Source organism: Bos indicus, chromosome 29 (genome assembly GCF_029378745.1).
Source record: "Bos indicus isolate NIAB-ARS_2022 breed Sahiwal x Tharparkar chromosome 29, NIAB-ARS_B.indTharparkar_mat_pri_1.0, whole genome shotgun sequence".
Lineage (NCBI taxonomy): Eukaryota > Metazoa > Chordata > Mammalia > Artiodactyla > Bovidae > Bos > Bos indicus.
Genome location: NC_091788.1, coordinates 45,560,673 through 45,585,460, shown reverse-complemented (window position 1 = coordinate 45,585,460; position 24,788 = coordinate 45,560,673). Strand labels below are relative to the sequence as shown.

Here is a 24,788-nt window from a genome sequence, read left to right as displayed (position 1 = left end):
GCGCTACTGCATTGCAGGTGGATTCTTTACCATCTGAGCCACCAGGGAAGCCCAAATATGGAATTCTTTAGGCAAGAATACTGGAGTGGGATGCCATTCCCTTCTTCAGGGGATCTTCCCAACCCAGGGATCGAACCCAGGGCTCCCACATTGCAGACGGATTCTTTACTCTCTGAGCCATTAGGGTTGCTGGGAGCACTGGGAGCTGGTAGAGAGTGGCCCCCCAAAGGGGGTGTTCAAGGTGAGCCCTAAACAGTCCTGGGTGACTGGAGTGGTGGGAGACATGGAGCAGCATTCCCACCCACAAAGATCCCTCAGTAGCTGGTGTTAAGTGATGCTGCAAGCTCAGCTTCTCTGTGCACCCGTGCTGAATCAAATCTCAGGGACGGGGTTTTGGGTGAAGTAGAAAAGGATAACTTTATTGCATTGCCAGGCAAAGGATGACACAGTGGGCTCATGCCCTTTAAATATCCCCACTTGGGGAAGATAGTGACAAGTTTTATAGAAATTGTTCTAAGAGTGTGTGATCAGCTCCTGGACACTCTTCTGATGGCTTGGTGGTGAGGTCAGCAGGAGTCCGCATTTTCAACCTTCAGATCCAACTGGTTGGGATCTACATCCTTGTGGGCAGTTAGTCAGTTCGGTTGCTCAGTCGTGTCCGACTCTTTGGAACCCCATGGACAGCAGCACGCCAGGCTTTCCTGTTGTTCACCAACTCCTGGAGCTTGCTCAAACTCATGTCCATTGAATCAGTGATGCCATCCAACCATCTCATCCTCTGTCATCCCCTTCTCCTCCCGCCTTCAGTCCTTCCCAGCATCAGGGTCTTTTCCAATGAGTCAGTTCTCCGCATCAGGTGGCCAAAGTATTGGAGCTTTAGTTTGAGCATCAGTCCTTCCAATGAATATTCAGGACTGATTTCCTTTAGGATTGACGGGTTGGATCTCCTTGCAGTCCAAGGGACTCTCAAGGGTCTTCTCTAACACCACAGTTCAAAAGCATCAGTTCTTTGGCACTCAGCTTTCTTTATGGTCCAACTCTCAAATCCATACATGATTACTGGAAAAAACACAGCTTTGACTAGATGGACTTGGTCAGCAAAGTAATGTCTCTGCTTTTGAATATGCTGTCTAGGTTGATCATAGCTTTTCTTCCAAAGAACAAGCGTCTTTTAATTTCATGGCTGCAGTCACCATCTGCAGTGATTTTGGAGCCCAAGGAAATGAAGTCTTTCACTACTTTCCACTGTTTCCCCATCTATTTGCCATGATGTGATGGGACCAGATGTCGTGATCTTCATTTTTTAAATGTTGAGTTTTAAGACAGCTTTTTCACTTTCCTCTTTCACTTTCATCAAGAGGCTTTTTAGTTCCTCTTCCCTTCCTGCCTTAAGGTTGTGTCATCTACATACTTGTGGGCAGTATATCATCATTAATCATTAACTTCTCCCATCCCTTCTTGACCTTTTGGCTAAAATCAAGTGTAGTATGAAGGCATTCCAGGTTGCACAGTGGTAAAGAACCCGCCTGCCAATGCAGGAGATGCAAGAAAGGCAGGTTTGATCTCTGGGTTGGGACGATTCCCCTGGAGTGGGGAATGGGAACCTACTTCAGTATTCTTGCCTGAAAAATTTCAAGGACAGAGGAGCCTGGTGGGCTACAGTCCTTGGGGTCGAAAAGACTTGGACTTGACTGAGCATACACATACCTGGAGGGGGTTTCAGTATCTGCAAAATAGCTCAAAGACATTGTTGTGTGTATCCTTTGATGGGGAAACAAGATCTTACCCCAAGGCTGCTCTTGACTGTTTCTACCCCAACCCCTCCCTTCCCTGATTAACAACTGCTTGGATCTGCCCATCAGAACTCAGGGAAGGTCATGGAGGCTGAATGAAGGCTGTTCCCTATAATCAAAGACATGGGGGACACAGAAAGGTCCTGTGCCCAGGAGCCCCACAGGGCCCTCCACAGTGTCATAAGCTCTGCAGCAGAGCTGCCCTCTGGGTTGGCTCTGGCCTGCAAGATGCCAATAATGATGTCACTAATCACACCCACTGGGCTCATCTGCTGCACAGTCACTAGGCTGGGAGTTATGACCCCTTCCAACCTGTGAGCCAGCAATGGTATTACCACTGCCCCTTCACAGAAGAGGAAGCCCAGGCATCACCCATTTAGTTAGTCACTGTTACTAATCTTGATCTGACAATGAATCAATGTATCTGAAACCAAGAGTGTCATAGAATAATCCAGAAAGAGTTCGTTTACTGATTCCTGGATCCCCGTTAACAATTCTGAATAAAAACCTCGCTAGCACTTTGATGGAACAGAGCTTCAGTCTGAGGAGTCACCCCAGTCCTTCAGGAAGACCTGTGTCCTGTTGGTACTGTGTGATCTTGGGCAGGTGTCCTCACTTCTCTTCCTTATTAGCACACTGGGGTGTGTGCATGGGTGTGTGGGGAGTGGTTCAGAGCCCTTGATTGATTAACTGCTGTCGTTCAGTCCATCAGTCATGTCCAACTCTTGGCGACCCCATGGACTGCAGCACGCCAGGCTTCCCTGTCCTTCACCATCTCTTTGAGCTTGCTCAAACTCATGCCCATTGAGTCAGTGATGCCATCCAACCATCTCATCCTCTGTCTTCCCCTTCTCCTCCTGCCTTCAATCTTTCCTAGCATCAGGTCTTTTCTCATGAGCTGGCTCTTGGCCACATCAGGTGGCCAAAGTATTGGAGCTTCAGTTTCAGTATCAGTCCTTCCAATGAATATTCAGGTTTGGTTTCCTTTAGGATTGATTGGTTTGATCTCCTCGCTGTCCAAGGGACTCTCAAGAGTCTTCTCCAACACCACAGTTCAAAAGCATCAATTCTTCAGCCCTCAGCCTTCTTTACGGTCCAACTCTTACATCCATACATGACTACTGGAAAAGCTATGGCTTTGACTATACAGACTTTGATTGGCAAAGTGATGTCTCTGTTTTTTAATATGCTATCTAGGTTTGTCATAGCTTTTCTTTCAAGGAGCAAGTGTCTTTTAATTATGTGGCTGCAGTCATTGTTCGCAGTGATTTTGTAGCCCAAGAAAATAAAATCGGTCACTGCTTTCATTTCTTCCCCTTCTATTTGCCATTAAGTGATAGAACTGGATGCCATGACCTTAGTTTTCTGATTGTTGAGTTTTAAGCCAGCTTTTTAATGCTCCTCTTTCACTTTCATCAAGAGGCTCTTTGGTTCCTCTTCACTTTCTGCCATTAGAGTGGTAGCATCTGCCTATCTGAGGTTGTTGATGTTTTTCCTGGCAGTCTTGGTTCCAGCTTGTGATTCATTCAGCTTGGCATTTAGCATGGTGTACCCTGCACAAAATAAGCAGGGTGACAATTTACAGCCTTGACTTATTCATTTCCCAGTTTTGAACCAGTCCTTCACATGACTTAACGCCTTCAGCTAGGAGGGGATCCAGAAGAAGAGAGTCAGCAACTCCACTGTCTTTCCTCAGCACTGTCCCACCCCCTCACAGGGTCTGGGTCTCCTTGTGGGCTGGTTCTCCAGCAGGAAGGACCCCAGGAGGACCCCAGTTCCTCTGGATTCTCCCCTTCCCTCCTCCTCTGGCCAGCCCCCAGGCTGTTCTGACTGCAGAGGTGGGGAGGGCATGCCCCCACCTCCTGACTCACAGCACCTTACTTTCTGGCAGCACTCCCTTGTGCTACCTTGGCATTCTTAAGGATTTTAAAAAGATATTTATTGATTGATTTGGTTGCTCTGGGTCTTGGTTGCAGAATGCCAGATCTTCGATCTTTATTTCACCATGAGGGATCTAGTTCCCTGACCAGAGGATCAAACCTGGTCTCCCTGCTTTGGGAGTGTGGAGTCTTAGTCACTGTACCAACAGGGAAGTCCCAAAATTCTTAAGTATTTTAATCATCTCCTGAACTATAAATTCTGGGTTGGGATCAGGGGTGAGGAGGGCAGACAGGAGACCCCTCAGTTCCAAGCCGCCTCCCCAGGGGTATCACAGAGGAGATTAAATGGGGCTGGGTTACATGTCTCCATGGGAAACACGTTGCTTCGATCTCACTCCAGCGCATGCACTCAACTATAATCCTGTGAGCAGGATCGGAATTTGAATCCTAGGTTCCGACCCTAGAACCATGACAGACTCCAGACAGCATCACTTTCATTCTAGTTCTGCTCAGATTGGCCAAATGCTCAAGTCACATGGCCTGTCTGAGCTTATCTTTTCAGAACTGAAATGTTAGGATCCGTCCTGTTCGGTGGGCGGTGGCTGGAGGGAGCGGTGTGCCCCGAGGCAGGAGCGGATGAAAGGTAGCTCTCCGCACCTGGCCTGCCCTGCGGACTAGTCTCCTCTCCCTGGGCCCTGCTGCCCTCTGCTGGTCGAGGTCCAGCTGCCTGGCCAGTGCCCAAGGGATGGTAAGGAGCCAGGGCTGGGAGTTCCCATTCTATCCTGCCCCGTGTCCAAGTGCCCAGCTCTGCCACTCACTGCTGTGGGTCCCTCTTTCCAACTTCCTGAAAGTGTTTCCTCAGCTGCAAAGCGTGGGCTTGGAAGTGCTGACCGGGGGAGGACGTGCGGTATGTCACGTACAGCGCCTGGCCAGACAGGACTCTGTGATGCTGATCTGGTGGGCAGACAGGAGCAGGAGTTCCAGAACAACAGTGCAGCAGAGGCGTGGGTGCAAGAGGTGAGCTCTAGTGTCTTTCGTTCATTGATGCCCCACCCCCGCCCTGGAATCCCCAGCTCCCTTCCTGTTTATCTCAATGGCAGGTGCACTCTGCTCGGCAAACTTGGGACACTCCCCTCCCCTGCTGCTTGTGTCCACACTAGAGTTCCCGTATCCCGCTCACTCCCTCACCCTCCTCTTGGTGTGCAATGGCTGGAACGGGGCCTCACGTAGTAGACAACCAGTATTTCCTAATCCAGAAAAGCTATGACAAACCTAGACAGCGTATTCAAAAGCAGAGACATCCATTTGCTGACAAAGGTCCATAGAGTCAAAACCATGGTTTTTCCAGTAATGTATGGATGTGAGAGTTGGACCATATGGAAGGCTGAGTGCCAAAGAATTGATGCTTTTGTATTGTGGTGCTAGAGAAGACACTTGAGAGTCCCTTGGACTGCAAGGAGATCAAACCAGTCAATCCTAAAGGAAATCAACCCTGAATATTCATTGGAAGGACTGATACTGATGCTGAAGCTCCAGTACTTTGGGCACCTGATGTGAAGAGCTGACTCATTGGAAAAGACCCTGATGCTGGGAAAGATTGAGGGCAAGAGAAAGGGGCGGCAGAGGATGAGATGGTTGGATGGATGGCATCATCAACTACTCAACAGACATAAGTTCGAGCCAACTCTGTGAGATAGTGAAGGAGAGGGAAGCCTGGTGTGCCACAGGTCGCAAAGATGGAACATGACTTTGCATCTGAACAGCAACAATCCAACACATGGAGCGTGTGCCCTGTGCTCAGTCCTGGACCAGGCTCAGTGTCCCCTCAGCAAACATGAGCCAAGGAGGAAATTCTAACCTATCTTCGGGGCTCCCCTCCGAGGGTCCAGCCTGCCCTGCCGAGAGCCGTCTGCCGCGTACACCACGTCCACTCCCCTCTGAGGCTGCCTGTCCTTGGCATCGGGATCCCTCTCAGGCCTGGGATCACATTGAGAAGAGGGGACAGACACCCATCTAACACTTCCATGCTTGCCCCTGCTTTACAGCCTCTGCAACAATGTTGTATAGCAAATAACCCCCATGAGTGCGTGCTAAGTCGCTTCAGTTGTGTCTGACTCTTCGTGACGTCATGGATGGTAGTCCACCAGGCTCCTCTGTCCACGGGTGGGTTTTCATTTCTTTCTCCAGGGGATCTTCCCAACCCAGGGGTTGAACCCATGTCTGTCATGTCCCCTGCATTGGCAGGCAGATTCTTTACCACGAGTGCCACCGATCACTCTAGTTAGTAGTTAACACTGACTACTGAGTGAGTAGGCAACAGCTGAGCGACTTCACTTTCACTTTTCACTTTCCTGCATTGGAGAAGGAAATGGCAACCCACTCCAGTGTTCTTGCCTGGAGAATCCCAGGTACAGAGGAGCCTAGTGGGCTGCTGTCTATGGGGTCGCACAGAGTTGGACACAACTGAATCGACTTAGCAGCAGCAGCAGCAGCAACATTAACTCATATAATCCACCTCCCGGGGGGAGGACCTCCTCTGCCCTTCATTTTGTTCTTCACTTGTCTAGTCGTGTCTGACTCTGTGGGACCCCATGGACTGCAGATGGCAGCTGGCCCTGTCCTTCACTATCTCCCGGAGTTTGCATAAACTCCTTTTACAGATAAGGAAACTGACACAGAGACAGCCCTGGTGACTCCTCCAAGGTCACAGAACTGGTAAATCACAGAATCAGAATTGAAAACAAGGGAAATCCCTGGCTTTCCACAATCTGACCGATTTATCAGAGGCATGGAGCTTGGAGATCAAGCCCAGGAATGTAGGGTGGGTGGTCAGCTCTTCCACTCTGCTTTGGATCTCTCTGCCCCTCTGTCTGGTCTCAGGCTCTGTTGGAGCCCTAGCTAGTGGCTTCAGGGTGACTCCCGGGGAACTGTGAGTTTTCGATCCTCCAAAGGAGAGGCCCCCAAGAGCAGGAGGCAGGAGAGAGCAAAGAGGGTGGCCTGAAGTGGCTGATCAGCCAGCCACCAACCCCCTCCCACGCCCAGATGTGGGGCCCCGGGGGCGTGTCTTGGGGGGGAGCGGAGAGTAAAGCTACGTGACTCAGAGAGTGTGCCCCACCCTCCCTGCCCAGGGATGCCAGGGAGTGGCCCCTCCCGGGGAATATGACTTGGGGTCCCCACCCCTTCCCCTCGCCTTCCCGGCAGACACCCCCAAGGCTGGGTGGAGGCAGGGTAGAAAAATGAAGACACTTGATTGTCTATGGCTCCTGGCCCCAGCTGGCCTCCGGGCTGCACCTTCCCCAGGCTCCCACTCGTCTGGCCGCGCCCACCCTGCCAGGCGGGTTGGGAGGAATTGAAAGCCTGGCTTGATGGGTGAGGAGGAGAAAGAGGCGGACAACCCACAACAACAACCCCGGCTCCAGGGATGCCCCGCACCCTGCCCCCACCCCGGGACCCCTGAGATGGCTGGCAGGCTGAAGCTAGAAACCAGCCGCCCGATGGTTCCCACCTCTGGTGGTTCCCACCTCTGGCAGCCGCGCAGGTGTCTCAAGCTGAGGGTGAGGCCTGCATTCTTCCCTAGCTCTCAGCATCCCCACCCTCCCCGTGGTCCACCCTCCTGGCAGCCATGGCTTCCCAGCCCAAAAGTCCCCCGGCCTTGACTTGTGGTGGCTTGTTCCTCGTGTCTGGGTGTCTGCAGCTGCCCAACTGGGTCCTGCTCCCGCCTCCGCCCTCCCGGCCACCCTGCCTGGTCCCGCCACCAACTGCAGGATCCTAAGGCATCCAATCTGGCCTCTCCCACTGCATGGGGAATGAAGACCCAGTTCCTTCACCCAGGGGCCCACGCACAGACAGCACACGCTCTGGTGTGCAGGCGGGTTCGTTTGAGTGCAGTGAAGCAGGAACCGGGAAGCCAGCAGGTCCACCGGTGTTCTGCAGAAGGTGGCCTCTGAGCCGGACTCTGAAGGATCTGGGGGTAGAGGGGGGCTTGGAACAAGCAGTGACCGGGAAGAAGGGTGGGCCAGGGTGGGGAAAGCGCTCCAGCAGGAGACTTCGAGGCTGGGCCAGCTATCGGGGTGCGACTGGAGCGTCAGGTGGGGAGGGTGGGCTTCGGTCGGGTGCAAGCAACCTCCCACGTCCCCACCTGGGAAGTTAGACCTCCTCTGGGCAGGGGTGTGCAGAAGGCTCAAGCGACTGGATCCGTGCTTTGGAAGGTGTGTGGTGGTGAGGAGGATGAAGGAGGCTGAGAGCCTGGAGGCTGGGAGACGGGAGAGGTCCAGGCAGGAGCAGCTGAGGTCCCGAAGTGGGGCATTGCTTCGCGGCATCCGTCCATTCATTCATCATAGATTTCTTCAGTGCTTCCTCTATGTGAGCGCTGGTGTTTTTTACTTTTTTTGAAGTTTCTTGGCTGTCGCTGGGTCTTTGTTGCCGCGGGAGGGCTTCTTGGGGGTCTCTCATTGCAGGGTGCAGGCTTAGTTACAGGCTTAGGATCTTGAGGGCTTCCGAGCTGGTGCTAGTGGTAAAGAACCTGCCTGCCAAGGGAGGAGACAAGAGACGTGGGTTTGATCCTTGGGTGGGGAAGATCCCCTGGAGGAGGGCATGGCAACCCACTCCAATATTTGCACCTGGAAAATCCCCATGGGCAGAGAAGCCTGGTAGGCTCACAGTCCATAGGGTTAAAGAGATTTGGACATGACTGAAGCGACTTAACACACACACAAACACGTGGGATCTTAGTTCACTGACCAGGGATAGAATTCACGTCCCCTGCACTGGAAGGTGGATTCTTAACCACCTGACCTCCAGCAAAGTCTCCTTGTAAGGCATTGTTTGAGGCACTGCATTGTGCTGAGTCGTTCAGTCGTGTCCAGCTCTTTGCGACACCATGGATTGTAACCTGCCAGGCTCCTCTGAACCGTGAACTTCCTGATGTGCAAGCTGGTTTTAGAAAAGGCAGAGGAACCAGAGATCAAATTGCCAACATCCGCTGGATCATGGAAAAAGCAAGAGAGTTCCAGAAAAACATCTACTTATGGTTTATTGACTATGCCAAAGCCTTTGACTGTGTGGATCACAATAAACTGTGGAAAATTCTGAAAGAGATGGGAATACCAGAACACCTGACCTGCCTCTTGAGAAATTTGTATGCAGGTCAGGAAGCAACAGTTAGAACTGGACATGGAACAACAGACTGGTTCCAAATAGGAAAAGGAATATGTCAAGGCTGTATATTGTCACCCTGTTTATTTAACTTATATGCAGAGTACATCATGAGAAACGCTGGGCTGGAGGAAGCACAGGCTGGAATCAAGATTTCCGGGAGAAATATCAATAACCTCAGATATGCAGATGACACCACCCTTATGGCAGAAAGTGAAGAGGAACTACAAAGCCTCTTGATAAAAGTGAAAGTGGAGAGTGAAAAAGTTGGCTTAAAGCTCAACATTCAGAAAACGAAGATCATGGCATCCCGTCCCACCACTTCATGGGAAATAGATGGGGAAACAATGGAAACAGTGTCAGACTTTATTTTTCTGGGCTCCAAAATCACTGCAGATGGTGACTGCAGCCATGAAATGAAAAGACGCTTACTCCTTGGAAGGAAAGTTATGACCAACCTAGGTAGCATATTCGAAAGCAGAGACATTACTTTGCCAACAAAGGTCCAGACGTCTAGTCAAGGCTATGGTTTTTCCTGTGGTCATGTATGGATGTGAGAGTTGGACTGTGAAGAAGGCGGAGCGCAGAAGAATTGATGCTTTTGAACTGTGATGTTGGAGAAGACTCTTGAAGAGTCCCTTGGACTGCAAGGAGATCCAACCAGTCCATTCTGAAGGAGATCAGCCCTGGGATTTCTTTGGAAGGAATGATGCTAAAGCTGAAACTCCAATACTTTGGCCACCTCATGCAAAGAGTTGACTCATTGGAAAAGACACTGATGCTGGGAGAGATTGGGGGCAAGAGGAGAAGGGGACGACAGAGGATGAGACGGCTGGATGGTATCACTGACTTGATGGATGTGAGTCTCAGTGAACTCCGGGAATTGGTGTTGGACAGGGAGGCCTGGCGTGCTGCGATTCATGGGGTTGCAAAGAGTCGGACACGACTGAGCGACTGATCTGATCTGAGGCTCCTCTGTCCATGGAGTTCTCCAGGCAAGAATACTGGAATGGGTTGCCATGCCCTCCTTCAGGGGATCTTCCCAACCCAGGGATTGAGCCCATGCATTGCAGGTAGATTCGGTACCATCTGAGTCAGCAGGGAAGCCCATTGGAGGCACAGAGGATCCCAACAAATCCAGCCTGTGCTCTCAAGGAGCTGGCAATTCAGTGAGAGACCCGATTGCATCAGTGACGAGCTCTCCAAGAACACAAGGGAGTGCAACCCAGGGTAGGGGGCTGGGGTCTGGCTGGAGAGAAGTGGGTGTATGAGCTCTGGACCAAACTGCTCCCTGGCAGGGACCCTCCTCCCCAGTGGCTCCATCAGACCAGGCACGTGCCCTCTCCCCTCTCTCATCAGGCCAGGAATGTGCCCGCTCCCCCCCTCTCATCAGGCCAGGTACGTGCCCACTCCCCACTCTCATCAGACCAGGCACGTGCCCGCTCCCCCCTCTCATTAGGCCAGGAACGTGCCTCCTTCCCCCCCCATCAGGCCAGGTACGTGCCCACTCCCCCCTTTCATCAGGCCAGGCATGTGCCCGCTCCCCGCTTTCATCAGGCCAGGCACGTGCCCGCTCCCCGCTTTCATCAGGCCAGGCACGTGCCCGCTCCCCACTCTGTGTGGTGTGGCCCCAGGAGCCCTTCCCCTGCCTCTGCACACCTGTGGCTCTCCCACCTCCTTGACCCCATTCTGCTTCCGCTCTGCCTACGGAAAGCAGTTCTTCCCAGACCTTGGCCTCCCAGCCCATGTCCTGGGCGAAGTGCAGCAATGGTCTGAGATGAACTTCAGTCCTCTTCTGGCCATGTGACCCTTTTCTTCAGGAAACCTCAACGTTTGAAGGCCTTCCACTGATTGGATGAGGCCCACACAGGTTATGCAAAGTAATCTATTTTACTCAAAATCTACTAATTGAAAAGTAATCACATTGAATAAATACCTTCACAGCCTCTAGACTGGCATTTGACCCAACAACCGAGCCCTGTTAACCTCATCAAGTGGACATTTAAATTTTTGCTTTCTGGGTGCACCGAGCAACATTCGAGATCTTCATCCCCTGACAAGGGGTCACGCCCGGGACCACAGCAGTGAAAGCGCCGAGTCCTAACCACTGGACCGCCAGGGAAGTCCCAACACTGATTATTTAAAACGTTTTTTAAATTGTATTAATTTTCGACTGTGCTGGGTGTTCGTCATTGCTCAGAGTGAATCTCTACGCTGGGTCTTAGCTGTGGCCTGAGGGGTCTATTCTCCTGACCAGAGATCGAACCCAGGCCCCTGCATTGCGAGCGCTGAGTCTTATCCACTGGGCCACCAAGGACGTCCTAACAAGGCAGAATTTATTCTTCCTATTTATCAGGTGAGAAGGTTGACTCTCCAGGACCAAGCCCATCAGTCCATCATCTTCTTTTTAATACTCTCAGCCTCCTTGTCCTGAGTCTCTTGTCTGCCTTGTAAAACTTCACACAGCATCTGATGGACTCTCAAGGGACCACGAGGCACTCATTGCCTCCATGCTCACTGGGCAGTCTCTCTTTCCAGGGAAGTGCCTTCTCTCTCTTGGTAGCTTCCCAACCACCCTGCATGCTGGAGTTAAGATCCCATCCTCCATGGCATTGCACACAGACTTGGCTTTAAGGGCACAAACTGTGGGTTCCCTGTTACACCCGTAGTTCTTGTCATGGTGCTGGGTACCTCATAGAGCTCCCTGGACACCAGGCTGTTGAAGGCATGGATGATGGAGCCTCTGGTTATCCGAGGGAGGGAGCATGATCCAGACATCTTGTTCAGTATCTCGCTGTCCCGTAAAGAATATACTGGGCAGCCCCGCCCTACTCCACACGATCAGTCCATGTTTCCTCATTCCTCCTTTATTCCTGGCACTGTGCTAGGCATCTGACAAGCATTTTGCCACTTCACCCCCACAGCAACCCTCTAGGGTGGGCAGGATGCTCTCTGGCTGCCAGATGGAATTGTTAAGGCTGGAGGAGTGTCACGCTTATAAAATCACCTGGCTCTGGAAAATGACGGAACTAGGATTCAAACCCAGATCTGAGACTGACTCCAGAGACAGAGCACTCTGCCCGTCTGCAATGCCAAGGGGCCAAGCCACATCCCCAAGAAAGGGATGAGGGAGACAGACAGCCTTCTTCAGGGATGCCCAGGTCTGGTGCAAAAAGTCAGTGTGACAAGCTTCTTTGCAAAATAACTACCAAGGGTTGCAGGGACTCACATTTCGGGAAATCAGAAATGTGTGACCTGGGCTTAGCTCACTGGGTTGGGGAGGGCAGGAAGGGGAGAAGAGAAAGAACATTCTGGGCTGGAGTGGGCTTGGGGGAGGAGCAACCAGGCCAGAAATCTAGGCCAGGAACAGTTGTTTCCCACCCCTGAGCAGCTTATGTTAAGACCCTGGAGTAGAGCCTGTAATCCAGGTGGGGTTTTCTGAGCAGATCCCTAACATCACTCCCCCTGTCTCAGCTCAGCTCTGTAACCTGAGCCAGGAGCCCTCACCTGGAGGAAGCAGTCCCACCCCTGGAGCTGTTTCTAATGAAACTGAGCGGGTGGGTGTTAGTGGCTGGTTCTGTGTGGGTGGACCGCACACAATCAGTCAAAGGTCTTAGAAGGTCTTAAGAGAAGAAACTGAGGTTTCCCAAGGAAGAAGGAATTCTGCCTCAGGTCAGCAACACAGAAACCCTGCCTGAAATTTCCAGCCTGCTGCCCTTCAGAATTCAGACTCAGGACAGCAACATCCAACATCGACCTCCAACCTGTCCTACAGGTTTCGGACTTGTCAGTCCTCAAAATTGTGTTTTTAAGCCGATTCCTTAAAATCACTCTCTGAATATATATCCCATTGGTTCTGTTTCTCTGGAGAACTCTGTACAGTATTATAGACTGTACTATGTACATTACACCCATGGAATAATATCTATTGTATTTATCATAAATAAAAGCGATACTTGTGAACCTTTTGTGAGCACCCTCTGCGTGCCAGGCACCCGCCTCTTTCCCAGGCAAGAGGCCCAGGTAACTTGCCCAAGGTCCTAAAGTGATAGCCTGGTTTGGATCCAGGTGGTCATACTGGACCCAGTGCCTACACAGGGTGTGCTTTTATCCCACATGGAACACGTGTGTAAAGGCATTTCAAAACAAGAGGCATGATGCAACGGACAAGTGATGTCATCTGAACGTGTTTACCGCTGGGATGGGCAGGGTGAAGGGCGGGGGAGGTGGTACAGCCCTAAGAAGAGCCACAAGGTGGCGCCAGGGCACACAGGCGGCTCCAGGATGTGTGGTCCAGGGCTGGGAGATGGGAGTGAGTCAGGGGTCTCCAGGACCAGCCCTCCGTAGGACTGGTGAGCCTGGGACCCCCCTTCCTCAGGCCTCAGAGGGGTTTTGCTGCAATCCAGGATCCCAGCCCCAGGGTCAGGGGGGCTGGCCTCAGGGGTGCCCATCTGTTTGAGGTACAGTTCGGTGGTCACAGCCTGGGGACTGGGTCCGGCCCAGCCAACTGGGCAGAAGGTCAGCAACCAGCTCCTTCCTGTGCTGCCAGGGCAGTCGGGCGGGGAGGGCCCCAGGCCCTCAGGTCACCACACAAAAGCTCCGGGTGATCCGCCTCCAGAAGTTGCGACCGCGGCTGCTGAGGGCCACCTCGGCTGCCTCCTGGAAGACGGCGTGGACGTTCTCCTGGAGCAGAGCCGAGCATTCGAGGTAGGCCACGGCGCCCACGGCCCGCGCCATCTCCTGGCCCTAGCAGAGAGTGAGACAGGGCTGCTGTCAGCTGGCCACTGCCGGGGGCCTCGCGTCCAGCCACCCCCTCCCCCACCGGGCCCCTTGCCACCCCAGACGTGCTCTCCTAGGGCGCCCTCAGCTCCTGCCCCCTGGCCTGACCAAGCACCCTGATGGGTTCACACAGTTTCCTGCCTCAGTTCTCGGCCAGGTCTCTGCCTCTCCAGGTACCAACTAATTACCTTCCCAGCCTGACCCAGGCGTACCACAGAGAGGGGCCTGCAGACTAAAGAGTTGGAGGGGTCCCCCTGGCTGTGAAGTAGGGGGGCAGGACCATCTGATGTGCACTCCACTTGCTCTCCATCCTCACTGGAAACTTCCAAGCCTGGCAGTTCTTGACCACGTCTGCTTCCCAAACACCCCCCACCCTGCTCCACATCCTGTGTGTGCTGAGAGGCTGGGCCAGAGTGGCATCCTCCCAGGGGTGCCCTCTCCTGCCCCCCACCCCACCCCACCCTAGGCTGCGTCTCCTACCCTGTGGTAGGTCACAGGTTCCAACCCGTTTTTCCGCAGCTTCTTCACCAGCATCTTGTCCTTGCGCAGGTCGGTCTTGCAGCCCACGACGATGATGGGCACCTCCTTGCAGAAGTGATTCACCTCTGGGTACCACTGGGGGGAGAGGGGTGGTGAGGACACGTGTGTGAGCCATCAGGGGAGTGGGCTGCTGTCCTGAACTCCAGGTAAACTCTGACAACGATACTTAGCACAGCCAGCTTAGGGAGTACTCTTGGCGCTAGTGGTAATGCAGTGCCGATGCAGGAGACATGGGTTCAATCCCTGGGTCAGGGAAGATCCCCTGAAGAAGGAAATGGCAACCTGCTCCAGTATTCTTGCCTGGAGAATTCCATGGACAGAGGACACTGGCGGGTTACAGTCCATGGGGCTGCAAAGAGTCAGACATGACTGAGCGACTGAGCAAAGGAACAACTCACTGGCACTAAGAAGACAAGGTACTCCAAGCCAGGCTAAGACTTTACACATAATGAGCACACGAAGCCCCTGTCTCTGTGAGGCAAGTTCTATCATCAGTCCCACTGCACAGATGCACTCACTGAGGTGCAGAGAGGCTCTGTAACTTGGCCTTGGTCACAAGACCGGAAGTGTTAGGATTTGAACCCAGAGGTTAGCGCCCAGAGCCCTGTCCCCACCTACTCTAGAATCCTACCTCTGCAAGGTAAGGGGTCCCAGGACCATCTCCCCAGTGGGGCAACATTCGTAAATAAATAGTGAGGCTCTAAAACTAAAGCAGCTCACGAAATGCTTGCAGCAGCTGTTGGCCTTTCGGAGGGGGCACTCCTGTCCTGCCAGCTGCTCTCTGGAATGCGAGGCCTCACGGCTGGGTTATTTCAGTCTGGACTATAACCCAGGAGCCTGGAACCAGCAGCGCACGCCAGCTCAGTTTCGGGGAAAACCGGCATCAAACTGTCTGGCTTCTGGAGACATATGGGGCCTGTGTGGGGTCCCAGCGACCCTCCCATCCGCAAAACTGCCCTTGACAAGGGTCTTCTCTCTGACGCTGCTTTGCTAAGTCCAACAGGGCATCTCATCAGACCTCGTCCTAGCTAAGCCCTGGCATCAGCGATCATTCCATCCTCCGAAAGCTGGTTGGCATGGTGCCCCAGGGCCCCACACTCCTGGTTGTCCTCAGGTCTCCAGGTGACAGCTCCCCTCCGCCTCCCACCCCCAATCCACAGCTCTTCCCCACCAGCAGCTCCTAAATGGATCTGCCCAGCCCTGTCCTCTCTCAGGAACCGCAGACTCAGACTTCTGCCTGCCCCTCCACTGGGATGTCCAAGGGGCCTCCACTGCCCACCTCCCTGCCCTCAGCCTGCTCCTCCTCGTCTTGGGAAATGGCAAGTCTACCTTCCAGGCGCTCTGAGCAAATGTCTCTCTCCCACCCATGTCCAATCCATCTGCAAACCCTGGTGGTTTGGTTCTACCTTCCAGATTCGGTACCCACTCACCTCTCACCATCCCCTCTGCCGGTACCCTGGTCCCAGCCTTGGTGCCTAGAACAGTCCTGGCACATAGAGGTACCTTCCAAATGCATACCAGTCTGCATGGAGCAGATTGGTTCAAGTCCCAGGGTTACCACGTTAATAGATGCGTATCTTGGAGCAAGGGCCCCGGTCTGGGAACGATAGTATCTGCTCCGTAAATTGTTTGTTTTTGTTTTTTTCCACTTTCTGGTTATACTGTGGGGTATGCAGGATCTAAGTTCCCCAACCAGGGATTGAACCTGCGCCCTCTGCAGTAGAAGTGCAGAGTGTTAATCACTAGACCACCAGGGAAGCTCCTCTATAACATTTCTAGGTTAGCTAAGTAAGTATGTCAGTGCCCAGAACTGTACCTGCCCGTATTAAGTCCTCAGTAAACACTGCCATCGTTGTGGTTATTGTTACTACAGCTGTCACTGGTTGTGCTCTGACGGACCCTGGAGCACGCCCTTCACACACGCCTGGAGGCGCTGGCGGTAGGAGCTGCTGGCTGGAACAGAGGAACTCCAGGGACCATGTCCCCACCACCTGTGAGCAGCCCTGGGGACCTCTACCATGATCAGTGGATGTCCTGGGCGGCCACTGGGAGCCAGCGGCCACGTTGCGGGAGGCTGGCAGTTCCTGTGACCTCGGACAGGCCGGGGCTGGGGAGAGGCAGGGGTCTCTGGGTCGCCCTGCATCCTTAGGCAGAGTCATGGTGGAAAGGCCTCAGCATTCTGAGTCTGCAGCATGGGCAGGCAGGAAGTACTGGATGGGGAGTCAGAGTCTCGTCCAGACCCTGCCACCAGATCCCTGTGGGACCTTGGGTAAACCGCTCTGGACCTCCGTTTCCCCACGGTTACGCCAAACACATTGGACCACACATCATCCAGGGCCTGCCAGGTTCTGACAGTCAGCTGGGTCCAGGGCAGGGGCGGAGCGGAGTGGCCTGGCTATGGGGCTTTGCCTCCCTGTCCATCCCCACCTCCACCCCGCTGCCACCTACCCGGTTAGAGATGTTGTCGAAGCTGTGTGGACTGGTGACATCAAAGCAGAGGAGCAGGACGCTGGCATCAGGGTAGAACAGGGGCCGCAGGCGGTCATAGTCCACTTGCCCTGGTAGGGTGGGGGGCGGTCACTCCCTCCAGATCTCCTGCCCACTGTCAGCACGTCCCCAACATCAGAGAGGTCACCCCAACCAAGACCAGGGGAGGGTGTGAGCTGAGCGGGTGAACTAGACCAGGGCCTAGTTCCGTGCCTCAGAGTCCAGCCCGTGAATGATCCCCTTGGGGCCGTGTCCCCCTGGCCGGCCTGTGGGATGTGCCAGCCCCCGCCTGGGTGAGACCACTTGCTGAGAGAGCCCTGCTCTGGCAGGAGTAGGGGGTTTCTGAGGCCCCCACTCAGAAACCTGCTTTGCCCTAGGCTTGGGGGAGCTGGGGGATGAGAAGAAAGAGGCAGGCGGGACCTGGGCCAAGATGTCACAGCCCAACAAGGTAAGGGGGTTGTGGGATTCCCTGAGTTTGGCTTTGAATTCTTTTTTTTTTTTTTTGACCTGTGGGATCTTAGTTCCCTGACCAGGGATCAAACCCAGGCCCTGCAGTGGAAGGCACAGTCGTTAACTACTGGCCTGCCAGGGAAGTCTCCTAGCTTTGAGTTCTGATGTACTTGACTCTGAACCTTCTTGTGGGCAAGGTCAGGAGGCTGGGGGTCAGAAGTCAAGGTCGAACAATCTTATAGGAGCTAAAGCCAGGGTGGAACGCTCAGGAGGCCAGAAACAGTCTGCCTCTTGAGAGCCAAGAGTTCCGCCTCGTCTCCAGGACCCCGTTGGCTGCTCTGGGTCAGGGGGCTACAGTGAGGAGGGTTCAGGCTGACACCTGTCCCCTGGAGACTGCTTGGCCTCCCTGGTTCAGAAGGAAGGGGGTGGGGTCCCTCCTCCCACCCTGCCCCTCCCCCAGCCCTGCACCCACCTGCCGTGTCCCAGATTTGGAGGTGGATGGGTTTGCCCTTCACCTGCAGATTCACGCCGAGCCGCTCAAACACCGTGGGGGTGTAGCTCTGGGGAAGAAGGGGTTGGGGGTGGTTAAGAGGGCAGCTTCTGAAGGGCGGTGGTCCTGGCAACCAGGTCAGAGCCCACGAATGCGCGCGGCACAGCCCCTTTGGCAGTCAGCAGAGCGGATGGTTTCTGGGAGGGAGCTGGCTGGTGGCGTTGCAGCCACTTTGCAGCTGTGTGCCCCCTGCCCCGTCGAGGCACTGAACTTCCCTGGGCCCCTCTGAGACTGTACAGTGGGTCTCCTGGAGCACCCACCGCAGGTGCTGCTGTAAGGAGCTTCACATGGAGCCCCGAGCCCAGGGCCTGGTACAGACTAACATTCTACAGGTGCCAGGACCGCTATTTTTATCTTTGTCCTCATCCAGACTGTCCCATTTCTGAGCCTTCCTTCCTGCTGTCCCCGCCTCCTAGAATGACATTAACCTACGTTTGTTCATTCACTTATTCATTCATTCATTCATTCACGAGCACCTTCTCCGGGTCTGATTTTGGACATTCAGGAACAAGTAATAGAGACTCACTGCCTAGCCTGGGGAGCTCCTAGCTTTCGGGGGTGGGGGAGTCCCCTCTTTTGCCTCTCAACCTCTCATAATCCAACCAGGATGCTCCCATTTCTGTCTCTCTTACCTGCCCTGCCTGGCCCCAGGTGGAGGTCACCCGGCCAGGGGCCCCTCCACCCCAGGCCCGCTAAGCCTGAGCTTGCCCCCTCTCCACAAAGGCCAGATGAGTGGGAGCAGGAGGGGCTTTTACACAAGTGCAGGAAGGAAGAGGGGAGCTTGTGCAGAGGGGAGCCGAGCAACAGGGGGCAGGTTTTCACACCACAAGCCCTTTGCACCAAGTGGCATGCTGGCCCCCTTGCCTTCTGGGTAGCCAAGTCTTGCCCCCTTGCTCAGGGCTGGGCAGTGGGACCATAGCCGGGGGGACCCTGTTTTTCCCTCTTCCCATGCCAGGCGGGGCCCCCACCTGCCCGTGACTCAGGAGGACTTCAAGGCTGCCTGCGTGCTGGTCCTCTGAGTCAGGGCCTGGCCACGGGGAAGGGCAGTCCCTTAGCAGAGGGTCAGCAACGTCCTTCAAGGGCACTTAGGAAGCGGCGGTGGGGAGGGTGGGGAGAAAGGTGGGTCACAGAGCAGGCAATCAGGCAGGATGGAGAAGTCAAGGATGGCCCTGGGGTCAGCCACCCTGGACTCTAGTCACTGGCACTTCCTCTACTCAGATTAGGGCTGCCCCCTCCTTCCCATGCCCCCTCCTTGCCCCCTCCTCTCAGGCCTGGTAGGGGACAGTGTGACATGTGCCATGGTGGCTATGAGTGCTGGCTTTCTTTTTTTTTTGGCTGTGCCACACAGCATGTAGGATCTTAGTTCCCCAACGAGGGATCGAACCTGCACCTCCTGTGATGGAAGAGTAGAGTCTTAACCACTGGACCACGAGAGAAGTCCAAGGAGCACAGGCTTTGGAATGAGATGCACCTGGCTTAGGACGGGCTCTAGCACTCACTGTGTGACCTTGGGCCAGTGCCCTCGCTGGTTAAAGGAGGCGAGTATCTGTATGTGACAGCGAAGGCCGGCTGGCAGGCGAGGTCAAACGCCCACCGCTTAGGAAACTGGGCGCCAGGGGCAGCATCCACCCCTCCAGGAGGTGCCCCTTCCCCAGCCCCTCCCCAGCCTGTCACCGTGGAGGTGCTGACATCTGTAGAGCTCCCAGCTGGGCTGCCCACCGTGGCAGGACCCCTCCTGATCTGAGGCGCAGGGCGACCTGCCGTGAAGTTCTTGGGAGCCACGCTTCTGGACTCTGCAAGTGTCTGTGGAGATAACACCGTCACCCACATTCTCGAGGGATCTGCTCTGCGAGGCTCTTTACCTGCACCATCTCTGATCCTGGTAACCTTAGAAAGTCGACACTATCCCCATTTTCTCTTTTTTGGCCTCACTCCACATGTGGGATCTTAGTTCCTTGACCAAGGATTGAACCTGCGTCTCCCGCAGTGACAGCGTGTGGTTCTAACCACTGGACCGCCAGGGAAGTTCCCCTCACCGCATTTTCCTGTTGAAGACACTGAGGCCCAGAGAGGGGAAGTGACTGGCCCACGGTAACATACTAGACAGATGGCTGAGGATGGGGCCAGGTCTCTCAGGCTCCAGGAGCTAGGCTCTGACCCTCCTCACCTGTCTCTCCTGAGGTCACCCACTCTAGCCCCTGGCACCAGAGCTGAGCAGGAAAGCCCCATTCACGGAGTGGGACTGGGTTCTCCCCTCTGGAATGTCATCCCGCAGACTCCATCGACACCTTCTGTCTTGTTCTTTGGACCCCCCCAGGCAGGGTCACTCTCTGCCTGCAGGACCAATAAGCACCTAATCTTATCTGCACCGTCCTCCTGCAGAAAGACAGGGCTGGACCCAGCTAGACCAGGGCAGATGACTCATGCTTGGGTCTGACCGCACAGCGCTCACAGACAGACAGATGGACCATGATAGCATGGGAGACACAGCTCCAGAGAGGAGACCCAGGAGTTTCCCCGGGGAAGCACACTCATGGGAGTCCCTGCCGGGGGCCAGGAAGAACTCGGCTGGCCCTGGAAGGTCAGCTGGCGTGCCCTGCCCTGTTCCACCCTGACCCTGCTGTGGGGGCCCTGGGCTTCTGGCCCTGTGGTTGTGGTTGCTGCCCTAAGTGTCAGGGGCCAGTGCCCGGCTAGGAGTCCCCCTGCCTCGGGAGCTTTCTCTCTACTCTCCAGCCCTGAACTCAAGGTCAGGCCACAGCCAGACAAGGCTCACTGAAGCCCTCCAGACCCCTGAGGCCCTCCAGATCCCAGCCTGCTCTTCACTGCAGGCAGGAGGCCTGGCATGTGGGATCCCAAGTCTCCTAGCTGTTGGCTCCCCGGGCTTGAAGGGCTGTCAAGAGGAGGCGTCCAAGGCCAGGACAGGAGGAGGCTGCTCTGGCTCGCAAAGCTCTGGGCTGCGGAGGATATCCTGGTCACGGCCAGGAAGACCTGGGTTCTAGGCCAGGGCTCTCACAGGCGGGCCCTGTGCCCCGAGGCCAGACTCTTCTCTCCGGCCACTGTCTTTCCAGCTATAAACTGAAGGCCTTTTCCGCTCTCAGATCTTGTGCTTCTTTAAATGAAGTGTCTCTCTTGTGCCTGGAGGCAGACGGGTCCCTGGGAATGCGGGTCTCCAAACGGGAGGACCGGTGGCAGGCCGGCCCCCTGGTGACAGGCGTGTGCTCCCTTTCCCTGGCCACCCCGAGTGTCCTTCACCCTTCAACACACACTTCGTTCACATCAGCCAGAAACGCCTGTTTCCACACTGCAGCCTCTGCAGTCGGGATGGGTCTCACCCTTGAGGATGTCTCAGAGCCCAGGACAGTGGCAATGAGGTACCCCCACCCCCTCACCCCCATCCATCCAGGCCCCTCTCACAGGCCCTTTTCCCAGGCCTCAGGTCGCCCAGCTTCTCTGTGGAGCTCCCCGCAACTCTGCCATAATTGTTGGGTTTGGGTTCTCACAGGCAGCATCTGGGGGCCCGGAAACACATCCCTCCCCCCAACTAAAAAAAAAAAGTGAGTGGCCAAAGGACATGACGTCAGCTCCCAAAACCACAAAGCAAGAGTTGGCTTGATGCTGCCACAGTGGAAAGAAAGGCTGACTCCGTTAGCAGGCCCGGTCTCCCCAGCCTCCCCCATCCAACTCCCACCCCCGCCCCCTGCCCCCCTCCGGGTCGGAGGGTGCAGGGATCCACTGGAGGGGGCGGTGGTGCTGCAAGGGGACCCATGGGCTCCAGGGGAACTGGGCTGAGGGGGCGCACAGTGGGTGGGTCTCACCCTGCCCTGAGGCTGACAAATCCGCCTGGACAGGCGGTGGGCATGCTGGTGGGGGAAAGACAGTCCACGTGCCCAGGCATCGACGACATGCCAGGTACCACCCGGGGCCATGTCTTAGCCTTGCCTTAATGCTACCTCACCACCACCCTTGGGTCTCTCCACCCAGGGAGGTCTCATGAGGGATCGGAGGCTCACAGAGGCTGAGCAAGGCACGGTGGCCCCCAGCTCGGGGAGACTGAGGTGCCAACCCAGCTGTCTGACGAGGTGGTTGTGTTCTGACCCTCTAAGGCTGAGCCCACAGGACAGCCATCGTAGGGGCAAGAGCTGGGTGAAGACGCGATGTCTCCCAAGAAGAATGTTTGCCACTTTTCAGTGGGTCCTTCCTGCTGCAGCTCAGCCCCTGACTTGTGTGAACTCACTCATCGCTGCGACCCTGAGAGCTGGGCACCACAGCTATTCCTATTATGCAGTTGAGCCAACAGGCACAGAGAGGGTAAGGGGCCTGCCTGAGGGCACACAGCTGTGAGTCCCGAAGCCAGGATTTGAAGCCAGGATATCTAGCTTCACCACCCCAGAGTGGTCAGTCCTCTTAGCCAAGGGGTGCCACCGAGGGTTCTCTTAGGACCCACAACGTCCCCAGGCCGCCCAAGTCAGTGCCCCGGCACACCTCCCCCGGGTAGGTGCCGTTCTTGGCACTTTACAGACGATGCCACTGAGTCACTCCTGGGGGCACGGTGAGAGCTGCCTTGGACCCCAGGCTCTGCGGGGAGGCAGGATGGGCGCCTGTCCCTCCCTCCTCGGGGGGCAGGAGGCGCCGGGGGCCGCACTCACCTCGGGGAAGGCCCCCTCCGCGAAGACCATCAGCAGTGACGTCTTCCCGCAGCCGCCGTCGCCCACGAGGACCACCTTGACCGACCGCGCGCCGCCCGGCGCCTCCTCGCTCGGGGCCTGGGCCGCCTTCATCGCGGGGCGCGGAGGGACGGAGGGAGGGAGGGAGGCAGGGCCGGGGCGCGCGGAGCGGCGGCCGCGGGGCCGGCGGGGCAGGAATGTGGAAGGGGCGGGGCGGCGGGAGGAAGTGCGGGCGGCGGGCGGCCCAGGTGAGGGGCCGGCCGGGCACATTCCGCGGCCCTGCCCCTGCCGTCCCACGGCCCGGGACCCAGGCGGCCCGAGACAAACTCTTCTTGAATCTCTGCTCTGTGGGGCCCTCAGGGTGCAGGAAGTGGAGGACCCAGATCGGCCTAGGTCCCTCAGGAGCGCACCCCGGTCTGATGCGGAGAAGACTGGTAGTTGGGCAGTGACCCCATGGACGGGGACAGACGAGGCTCCTGGCCCACTTCTCACCGAGCAGGGAGGTGGGGGTCAGCCCTGTTGGCCCACCAGCTTGGTGGGGGGCAGGGACGGGGTCCCTAGTGCCTAGTCTCTGCGGGCCCGGAGCAGGAACTGGTGACTTTTGGTGGATGAATGAATGAGTGAATGAATGAATATGCATCCCCTCCCCCCATCTCCCTGGAGACAGAACACCCCACAGCCCTCCTGCAGGTGTTCCAGGAAAGGTGGGAAGGGGGTGACCCGGGCAGGCCCTTATGGGCGAGTCCGTGGCACTGCCAGCTGGACCTCCCCTCCCCCAGCCAGTACCAGGAAGTCTCACTAGCAGTGGGTCTCCCCTCTGCCTGGGGCATGGCCTGGGGAAAGCGATGGAACCTTCCATGTGTAAAGTGCTTAGAGCAGGGTCCGCTACATGGTGGTGATGCCATGTATAATTCTTGCTATTTCCTGTGCTCAAGGGCTTGGGGACCCTGAACTGCAGAAGCTCAAGTCTCTCACAGGGACTTCCCTGGTGGTTCAGTGATTGAGAATCTGCCTTCCAATGCTAGGGATGTGAGTTCAATCCCTGGGTGGGGAACTTAAGATCCCACATGTGGGGCGACTAAGCCCCTCGCGCCACAACGAAAGACCCTGCATGCTGCAACTAAGACGTGATGCAGACAAAAAAAAAAAAACGTCTCTCACAGCCTAGAACGGGAGACAAGCGGGACATATCAGTGTGATGAGAGCTCCAGCCGTGGCAGGGACAGGCAGTGGACGAGAGACAGGAAGAGGGCCCCACACTCAGGCTGGGGGTGGTTCGAGAGAGGGGCCAGAGTCTTGAGGAAAAAGCGAAATGCAGTTAGATGGGGGAAGAGAAGAGGGTTCCAAACTGAGCGGACAGCATGTGTAAGGTATAGAGGTGTGTGTGGGGGGTTGTTTGCAGTGGCGGGGGCGGGGGGCGGGGGTGCTGCAGTTCTTCCCTATGATGAAGGGTGAGGTTGGATGAGGGAGCTGGTCCTGGGGGTGAATCTGAGGATTAAATGGGGCCTGGACAGTGGAGCACTTTGGGTGCCAGGAATTAATACCGAATTGAACTGGAAACTCCCTGTCACCTGACCGCCTACTCCAGTTACGCGTGCTCAGTCACTCGATCGTGTGAACCCATGGACTGTGGCCCGCCAGGCTCCTCTGTCCGTGGAATTTTTCAGGCAAGAATACTGGAGTGGGTTGCCATTTTCCTCCTCTGAGGGACCTTTCTGACCCAGGAATCCAACTGCGTCGTCTTCTGGATTGGCAGGTAGATTCTTTACCACTAGTGACATCTGGGAACGCCTCCTACTCCTATTAGCAGCCAGAATTGAAATATATATTTATAAGATGGGCACAAAGGCCGCCCCAGATCATGGACTGTTTCCACTGAAGCTCAGAGAAACAGAGGGCAGGAGTCTCGGGGTTTTTCACCTTCCCCCACACAGGTCATGACATCATTCCTCAAGCAGTTCAAAGCCAGGAGGTGAAAAACCACTCTCAGCCCCCTTAAACCTCACCATGGCCCAAAGAGGCAGCTAGGTCAAGAGTCACCACCCCTCTGCTGAGCAGCAGAGTCCAGGCCGCTGACTCCTGTTCCAGGCTCAGCCAGGGCCACAGTCAGCAGGCCGAATGAAGCCTCACCTGGATGGAGGGAGCACCCCAGGACTTCCCCTCCCACCCGTCAGTTGCCCCTTCCTCCCCGAAACTGCCAAAGGGCTGGGCAGTGACTTGGCACCGGACTGGGTGTGTAGCCACTGATCAGGGCTCCCCGCCCCAAGGAGTGGTGGGGAGGAACCCCACCCCCAACAACCAGCTGTCGGCCTCGTCATCCCCTAGGCTCCCCTGATGACTGCTGTCATCAGGCGTTGGGTGGCAAGGCTGGGAGGCAGGTGGGGCCAGACTAGGGGTGGAGGGAGCTAAGAGTCAGGCAGAGGTGTTTGGCTTTTGTTGCTATGGGGATAATCACTCTAATGACATTCTTGATGTGTGTCATGCTTTAGAG

General features: G+C 55.6%; 1 protein-coding gene across 1 annotated transcript; it reads right to left on the bottom strand.

The window, feature by feature from the left end:
• Positions 1–12,998: 12,998 nt before the first annotated feature.
• Positions 12,999–22,507, bottom strand: RHOD (ras homolog family member D). The gene is made up of 5 exons (XM_019955358.2): positions 22,280–22,507; positions 17,556–17,643; positions 16,595–16,704; positions 14,087–14,221; positions 12,999–13,573 (listed from the first exon to the last, which is right to left on the bottom strand). The coding sequence occupies exons 1-5, from the start codon at positions 22,409–22,411 to the stop codon at positions 13,406–13,408; spliced, it is 633 nt and encodes a 210-aa protein (XP_019810917.2). The 5' UTR covers positions 22,412–22,507; the 3' UTR covers positions 12,999–13,405.
• Positions 22,508–24,788: the final 2,281 nt, after the last annotated feature.